The sequence below is a fragment of the Centruroides sculpturatus genome, unplaced genomic scaffold (assembly GCF_000671375.1).
Source record: "Centruroides sculpturatus isolate CEXI.00-Female unplaced genomic scaffold, Cexi_2.0 scaffold999, whole genome shotgun sequence".
Classification (NCBI taxonomy): domain Eukaryota; kingdom Metazoa; phylum Arthropoda; class Arachnida; order Scorpiones; family Buthidae; genus Centruroides; species Centruroides sculpturatus.
Window position 1 is genome coordinate 40,354 of NW_019385237.1, and position 9,578 is coordinate 49,931.

Below are 9,578 nucleotides of genomic sequence, written 5' to 3' on the forward strand. Positions count from 1 at the left end.
TTAGAATGCATATTTTTAGCATCTAGACAGTAAATATCAGAAAAATATTTGTTTACTTAGTTAAAAATACAGGAAATGCATTATTTTAATTATTTTCCGGGTCCTTACATCTGTATTTTATGAATAAAATACGCTTAGCCAGCGCTCTATGAAATACGAGCCGCGCCGCAAATCTCTTTGCGGCGCGACTCGCAATCTTTACAACATCGATGTACTCTTTTAAAATAGGTAATACAGTCATAATAATATATAGAAACGATCTTATTTAATAGTATTTCTTATTCTGTACAGGCAGTATATCTGTATATGTTAGTATATTTGTGTTTTCATACGGTTACCCTTCGTTCCTGTGAGTATGGCTCCATTTTCTGTTACAGAATGATGCTGATTTTCAAGTTTCAGACGTAACTCCTTTGACACTTTAATACGCTAAACTAAACACAATTAATTGATTATTCTGTAACGTAGAAGTTTTGAATACAGAGCGTGACTGACAGACATATAACGCTTTGATATGTAGATTGGATAAAACTACTGAACATNTTATTACAAAAATATTTCCTGGAAGTTTATCAAAAAATAAACATATTTGATTTTGATTTTTATCACTTCTTAGTAGGTTTAATTTGTACTATTTTTCGTGAAAAATGACATAAATTGGGACAAATTGACCCGAAATATCTAAAATGCATATATATATATATATATTTTAAATCGATTATTAATAGAAAATACATTCAAAAATAACATTAAAAAATGTCAAAAAATCCATAAAACAAACTTTTAAAATTGTTAAAATAAAATTTATAAAAAGCAAATTAATAATAAATTATTAAATGTATATTTTTAATATTAATTTACTTAGATACATCATACAATTTTATTTCTTAAAATTAATAAAAAGAAATTGAATAAAATAAAGTTTATACAGTAAAACCTGTCTAAAACGGAAACCTGCCTTAAAGAAAAAAGTTCTTCAGAATCTATATAGTAAAACCTGTGTAAGACGGAATCGATTTGCATGTTTCCGTTTCGAACAGGTTTTTAACAACCTGGTAAGAAAAATCATTCGTTTTGGACAGGTTTTACTGTATATAAATGTTGTTCTTTTGACAGAAGAAAACACTTTAAATAAACAATTCGTGGATATTGAAGATGAATAATCTAATTTATTTTTCCTAAATAAATAGAATTTATCTTTGATTATTTAATTTGATGAATAATCTGTCGAAGAATCAAACCTCTTGAAGCTTATTTTCTTCGAAATTTTCTATAGAATCATCTATATAATCATACAAAATAATAATAAATTCTATACTTAATGTTCAAATAATAGAAAATAATGGAATATGAAACATAATAGCATAAGAATAATAGCATTTTATATGTAAATACGAGTTATTTCCTTGAAAATTCTTAAGATAAAAATTGCATACTTATCTTGGAATTGCTGAAAAGTTTAAATCAATGAGTTTATAATGAATATAATGGGTAAAAAGAACTTACAGGAACCATTTGAAGATCTCAAAGAACCATTATTCCGTTATCAATGTTAATTAAATATAAAATTTCACATATTTCATACGTTTTTCATTACAGTTAATCATAATTTTTTAGAAAAGCAGTTTAAAATAACTATATTTTAAAAAATAAGTTTGAATTGTTAAAATTTAGACATAACAACTACGATTGGTTAAAGAAATGATTGTCTGAATGACGATTGGTTGAGAAAATAAAAGTAAAATTAATCCACGCCTTATTTATTTGTGCAACCAATCAATGCTCAGATTTACTCACGTCTAACCAATCGTGATAAAAATTTAATAATAATCTGCATATGTTTCTCTAAAAGTTTGCAGAGGACTACCTATATATATATAATAATCTTTCGTTTCAATTATTTTTATTTTAATGACTTCTAATGGTAATATTATGAAAATATTTATCTCTTATTTAAATTAGACTTCGAATATTTATATTTATGATAATAATATAATTAGAAATAAGTTATTTTATCTTATCGTTTGACATTGCAGAGTTATTATGGGCTATGTATTTTCTTTAATATAAATTTTTAAGAAAATAAGCATTTTGGTTTCTATCGATCTGGGCCCGAATTTTGATATTGACATATTTTCTAAAGCTTTCATAAGATAAATAAGAATAAATTAGACCGAGAAGAAATTATATCACGCTTCAATAAACAAGAGACAATGAAAAAGGGTGGACATATAATTGTTGGGCCCTAAAATATACAATATAACAGGCCCTTCCCCTCTACCAATACATGTAAAAATGTGAAGCCTTAATACTCATAACGCTTGGCTCCAAACTGATGGTTATTCAGCCTATTATTTTCGATTTTTAAACAAGATTCATGTGTTAAACCGATGGGAAAAATTCATGTGGTAGCGTAGAAGATAATTATACTTTTCTATTAGTAACCATTATAAGAGGGAAGTAATTTATAAATATTTAAAACGACAAATAAAACGTAATATCCGGGTTTCGAATTTTGGATAATGATCTAATTTCGGAATTATAACTGGCTGCGCGAAACACAATAGTCCCATATAACAATTCTATCTTTATAAAAATCTCTGCCCTTCTAAACTCAAAGAAGAGTCATTATGTGAACGTGACAGTAGGATAAAAATCTTGTATGTAAGAGTTAGAGAAAAAGGGTCAAGGTACCATAAAGAAACATCTTCCTAAGATGCCATTTTTATTTATTTTTTTTTAATATCTCGTTTCATTTTCGCGTGCGAAACACTGGATTTGTATGAGTGATATTTGTAAAAAAAATCAACTTAAACGATATTTTTTATATTAAAATTAATAAAATTAACCTTAATAAACAAATCTAATTAATTTTTGTTCTAGAAAAATGATTTATGGATGAATAATTCGCTGATTAATCGACTAGAAAACGTTTATGTGTTGGTGTTTGTACGTATCCTATGCCATCGCGTCGCGTGGCGCGTTAGTAATAAAGACGTATCGATTTCTTCTTCCTGTTATATATTAAAATATTATGTATTTATTTATTTATTAATATAGATGGAAAGGTACTGTACAAAGAGTATTAATATTATAGGACCTATAGGCTATTCGCGATGCGTCACGTTCACGCTTACTTAAAATAAGTATCTTATACAGAGAAAACTTGACCCATTTGAAAGTTTAGTGCAATTAAGTAAATTAGATATAATTTAAAATTCAAATGCCCGTAAAAAGCAGTAAATTAGCATAAAAGATTTTTTAAAATAGGGCAATTACCGCAAGTACACTTCTAATCTTCGCGTGCGCGTCGCGTCGCCTCTCACTTCATACTATTAATCAGCTATACTTCATACTATTAATCAGCTCGTATATTTCTCTTCTTAGATATATTTGTAAATATAAATATATTTATATATTATATATAATATATTATTTTAACAACTTTAAAAAGCATTTGAAACAATTTATAGAGAGATTTATATTTTTCGCATCCGTAACGGCGCGACGCGAAGCGCTGCAGAACAAACTAGAATAGAGCGAGAAATGGGAATAATAACGCTTTTAAAAACACAAAAAAAATGAATAATTTTAGGGAATTATGTCTAAAAATTCACTTCAAGGTTTCTTTGTAGACTATTAAACGGAATAATATGCACATATAAATTTGAAATTAGAAAAATTGATTAACATCTCATAAGAAACTAAATGCCACGCACGTTAATAACCTACTTACAAGTCTATATTCTAGATATGAATGATGCACGATCAATTTAAAATAAGTTATTACTAAGTTTAAGGACACGAGATTAAACGGACGAATTAATTAATTATTATTTATTTATTTTTTGAATGCCTTCGTCTCATTCCTGTTTGTATCAGCGTACATACACCCCGCAGTGTTCTGAAACAGTTAATCATGCAATTCACCATACAAAATGACTGTAGGCAGAGTGGGATTATGAATTTAAACGCTTGATTTTAAGTAAGCGAACAGAAATTTATTCTAAATATTCAAATTATATAAAAATATACGAGCTTTTGAATAGAATTTCCTAGAGTATCAATGTGTTTCCTGATGACCCGATAGAGGAACAGAAAGTGAACGGGATTGCGGGTTACGCTGTTAACAGGAAGCAACAAGTTTATATTGTGACCTGCCACATTATGTAAATTAATGCAGCAGCCTTTATCGAATATCGGTTTCGGATCAGCTCTTTTATTTCTTTTATTGTAAAGGTAATTCTTTAATGTGTTATCTAGAATAGTGAGCGACGCGACGCGACGCGCCGTTACTGTAATTTCGTTATAAGCGTACTTGTAATAAGAGAAGTAAGTAATTATACAGTAAATGCGTGATGCGTGAGATATTTATACGCGATTAAACAAAGAATTATTAAATTTTAAAGCATTTTTTAAAAGGTTTAACTATAAAATTGCATAGAATATTATACTTTATCTAAATTGCTCGTATTGCTTGTTCGTGTTTAGAGAGAGATATGATGTCACTTTGGATAAAATTTATGCGAGCGGCGTGCATAATAATAATATATAGATGTACACATTAACCAAATGAAACGATAATAAATTAAATTGTTATAAACATAAATTACTTCGAGAAGATAAAAATAAAATAATTGTCTTTTTCACATTGCTTATCAAACTGCATCCCTCTTCACAGTAAATTGTGAAGATAATGCTTAGAAATTGTTATTTAAGTGAATAAATTATATAAAAAAATCAAATTTATTTATAAAAATTTGTATACTAAATCATTAATGAAGTTTTCAAGAAGCTGATAAACATCCTCTCTGTGTATAAAGTATAAAATAAAATAAAATAAAATTTTTAAATTAAAAACTGCTCTTAAAATTATATAAAAAAATTAATTTTTCTTATATAAAATAAAAAATAGTATAATTTTGCTTCATTATTTAAAATTAAATTATAACTTTTCAGCTAAATTTAATGAAACTTCGTTAAATCTGCTATACATGAAGGTTTAATTATACAAGAGTATACATACTTACAATTGAACTGTTATATATATTATTTTTTCCATCCTAATTATAAAATATATTTCAAAAAGTTAATATTTCCTTACAATAAAACACGTTATACAAGGTTATGAAATACGAAATAAACCAGGAAGATATTAAGAGATAGTCTACACAATTAGTATCAAAAAATGTAAATGGCATACAGACATGCAATTTTTGCAGCCATCTTCCTCTATAAGAGCAGCAAATAATTGGCATATGATTTAATAAAAAAAAAAGATTAAATGACAATTAAATAATTAGACATTTCTCCCAAGGGGCATCTATCCAAAGGTGGAGGATCTCTCTTCCTGATTAACCTCTTAGATGAATTATAAGGAAATTCTCGTGTAATTCTCGTGTTTATTGATTTTAAAATGTACCAATTATAAATTTAAATTAATTAAAAAAATAGAAAATTATTAAACAATAGATTGTTAAACACGAAAACAATTTAATTATATAAAATGAGCAATTATTATTTAGGATTATTATCTTTCAATAAATAAATAAATAAATAATTTATCATGCACAATAAGAGATTAAAAAAAATTCTTATTATTACGAACGTATATATTTCTTTTTTTTTTTAATTTTAAGTTAATATTATCAGCATCTATTGTGTATAATTAGAACATGTTGGAAGATTTTATCACATTTCTGTACATAAAAGTGGATCAAAAATAAATCTCTGAAATTGGTACAGTGTCTGTTTATAAACTAGATAAAAGGAGTATTTATATATCTTAATAAACATTTAAAATTGGGGGAAAAAGAGCAAATTATTTAATTTTTATAGTATATAAATTCAGAATAATATCATATAATAAAATATTATATTTTAAAATTGTTTATATAAATTAATTCTAATTATAACCAATTTTAAAATGTTAAAGAGATAATTGCAAATTGTAGTTAATTTTCCTTTTAAAAAGGCGATTAATAATCGTAAAAATTGTCTGAATATACGTAGTTTTTAACTATCTCCGCCCATTTTACAATTTCAGCCAATCGCCGTGCAGATAATCTTATTTTTTATAACGTTTTTCTAGTACGACTTTCATATTAGAATGAGAACCGCCTATGTTCATTTAAACGTTTTAAATTAAATTTTACGTTTTTAAACGGAGTTTTAAGATATTGAAGTATTTATCAATGATTATTTAAGTGCGATTATCTGTTGTTTGCAATACTATTTAAATTTAAAAATGTAATTTCTTTTTTCTATAAGATAAAATTAGAAATTTTAACTGAAATCAATAAGTATAGTTGTATGAAATTTAACTGTATAAAATAATAATTATGACTATATATAGAATAATTATAATTTTATTAATTAAACATCCTGTCAAACTATACAGAAATAGTTGTACTCAAATATATTTTAAATAAAAATTAATTTGGCTCTTAAATGGGGTGTTGTGTTTATAGCCTATATGATGTGTTTATTAGCTCAATTAAAAGTGTAATTTTTCGGAAATACCAATTATATACATCATTGGTAATCTATATGTGTATATATACATAAATACACTTACTGTTGAGTTATATGCGGAGTACTTCAAATAAATATATGTACAGGTGCGGATTTAGGGGTTCCACAGGGCACAGCTGTGGGGTTTTTTCTAGTAAAGCCGGACACCTCAGGTTGTAAAAACTTTGTACAGAATACTGTTTCCTTTCTGCGCCTCCCTCTAAAGATTTCTGGTTCTTCTATTGTGTATATACACTTCTAAATTCGAATATTCTTATTTTTTAGTAAGGAACATGTAAAGGTATTGGCTAACATGTAATTTTAAAGCTGTAACTATACACGTATGCGGCTTTAAAATTGCATGTTGGCCAGTAGAAAAATTAATGTAATGAATAAAAAATTCAATTAAGCGCGCCATAAAAAACACATTCCTCAGGAAATAAGAAATTGACCTGTTTAAATTTATTTAAAAAAAAATTATAATAGAATTAAATTCTGAACTAAATTTGAGGATCCAAACTTGATGATTTCAATCAAATTTTGTGTTTCTTTTAAGTTATAATAAATACGATTTAAACTTAATTTCGGTTGAAAATTATGTTTTTCTCTTAAGAATTCTCAAAGAAAGTAATGTACATTTATAAAATATATAAAACGAAAAAAACCACAGATTTTTCTAAAAATATATTTAATCTTAGTTTTTTTGGATGAACATAAAAAAATAATAATAATAATTTAGTAGACAGACCATTAGCGTTGCAGGTTTTGTGGTTTGTTCTCGATGCGAAACGCACGAAAGGGGAAAGTATAAGAAATGTTTATTAAAAGAACATATTTCAATAAGGAAATAAGCAATTATTATAGTGTAAATGTAAAAATCTTCAATGGAATTATTATAAATTTTCTCCAGAAAGTGTAGAATTTAATTGGCTCTAGTCGTATTCCATTGTAACTGAAATTTCTTACAAAAACAGCCAAAAATCTTGTACCTAATGTTGTATACTATGAATATATTACTTTGCAGTAACTAGGTATCAGTGTTCGTAGGCAAATGGTGTGTAAAATTAAAGATTAAAGTCACGCGATGTAAGAATATCGTTCGAATTTTCTCATTTCCTCCACTTCGATCCATAATATGTCCTTGGAAGGATCCATAATTTTTATATACGCTTGTAATAATTTCATGCGTGAGGTAGAAAGACATCCGAAAGAGTCATGCAAGCGGATAAAAGAAGCTAGGTTTTCCATTTATAAAATTCCCACATTATTTTATATGAATAACTTCCAGAAAAGTGTATCAGGACCTGTTTGTACTGCCCAGAGAAGGGGTGTGTTGCACGAACTTCATAGCAAAGGTCATCAGGTGTAACCTAAGACTTTTTCTAAGGAGTTGAATGATCCTTCTTTTCTTTGCTGTTTACCAAGAGGTCAAGGTCCTGTTTTGAAATATTTTATTAAAAGTTTCCCCCTCACGATGTGAATAAATACAAATTAATTAATCTTCTTCCTAATAAGATGTATCCCGATGAATATTAATCGAGTTTTTTTTATAAATGTAACATTATGATAAGCAATATTTCTTGTTAAGTTTTTCTTTCTGCATCCAGAAAGGTGGTATTATTATTCTGGATCACCTCAAACAATAAACGCCTTCCGCATTCTCGTATGCATTATAATTCTTCCTAATTATCTTCATAGGATGTTTAATGGCTGCATTTAGTTATATACACGTCTAATTTATAAACATCAAGCATTCTACTCGAACAAAGTAACCTACGAACCGGCTAAAAACCAAGACATTAGTATGCAGAATGTTCTTCATCTTATATGAAGCACCAAAAATCTCGAAGATCCATTGTAAGATTCTTATGTCCACGATGATATTCTAAAGGACAAATGCCCTCAATTCAGTATATATCATTGTCTTTCTACTTCCTCGCCGAGGAATTACCAAGAATATTTAGTTTGACTGTGCCTCAGAGCGTGTAATTGTACCAAAGATCAATGCACTCTACTCATGGTCCAAGTTAAGTTGAGTTCGAGTTCTGCATGAGTGATTTTGGTTTCAGCACTTTTCCCACGAAGCCGTGGGGAAGACTTATTATTATTTGAAGATGGGTCAAGCTCAACAACTCCCGAGTCGCTCGAAATATCACGCAATCTTAAGGGCGAATGGGATAGAGAGATAGAATAATCATGGTCTTATATGGTTCCATGCATTCGTGTATAGTATGGTAGAATCGTCTGCGCTTAATAATTTATTCTAGAAGTGTTCTAGCTCGATACGTAACTACATTAAATCTCTGTAAATTAATTATTTAGTATCATATTTTATTCACTAACGATACGACAACGTCGTTAATTATATAAAATGGCTCTTTTCTTAATGGATCAGATTAGCAATTGTTGCTCTTGTATTCGTAATAGTTAATTATGGAGTTAAAAATATGAAAGTGCCTTGTTTTATTTTGATAAAGGGAGATCATCTTAAGTATAATTTAGCAATTTTTTTCATACTTTCTATTATTTATAAAGCAATAACAATCATCAACAACTTGAAAAGTGGCTAGAGATTTGTTAAAAGGACCATTTTAAATAGAAATTATATGCAAGTTTATGCACAAAAAGTGCTATAAAATTTAATTTAAAGCACTTTAAAATATATATTAAAGTTTAAGATTTTATTTTAAAACATTTTCTAGCTATTGACATTCAGACAAAGTTTATCTTTCAGTTAAATTTCCCGTAGTCTCAGCTGCGATATTGCTTCAGTTATACAGTATTGTTGCATTTGTTACTGTAGTAGCATCAGCTGTGTTCACTCAGTTAACAATTCGTGAATGAAATATTACCAAGAAACGAATGAAAAGCTATTATGGTGAATAAGAAACACGTAAACAAGCATATTATTGTGAATAAGAAAGGTGTAAACAGACACACGATACAATCGTTTAGTGTATACAACAAAGGAAATTCGAATTATCCTTAGAGAATTTATATTTTTGGTTACGTAAAAGTAACAATTCATTTATAATACATATTTATTTATTTATATTATATATATA

General features: G+C 27.4%; 1 protein-coding gene across 1 annotated transcript in view; it reads left to right on the forward strand.

The window, feature by feature from the left end:
- The first annotated feature begins 1,487 nt into the window (after nucleotides 1–1,487).
- Nucleotides 1,488–9,578, forward strand: part of LOC111636563 (cadherin-23-like) — a 37,819-nt gene continuing 29,728 nt past the window's right edge. The window contains exon 1 of the mRNA XM_023381842.1: nucleotides 1,488–1,551. Coding sequence (XP_023237610.1) covers nucleotides 1,488–1,551 — 64 coding nt within the window. The remainder of the gene's footprint in view (nucleotides 1,552–9,578) is intronic.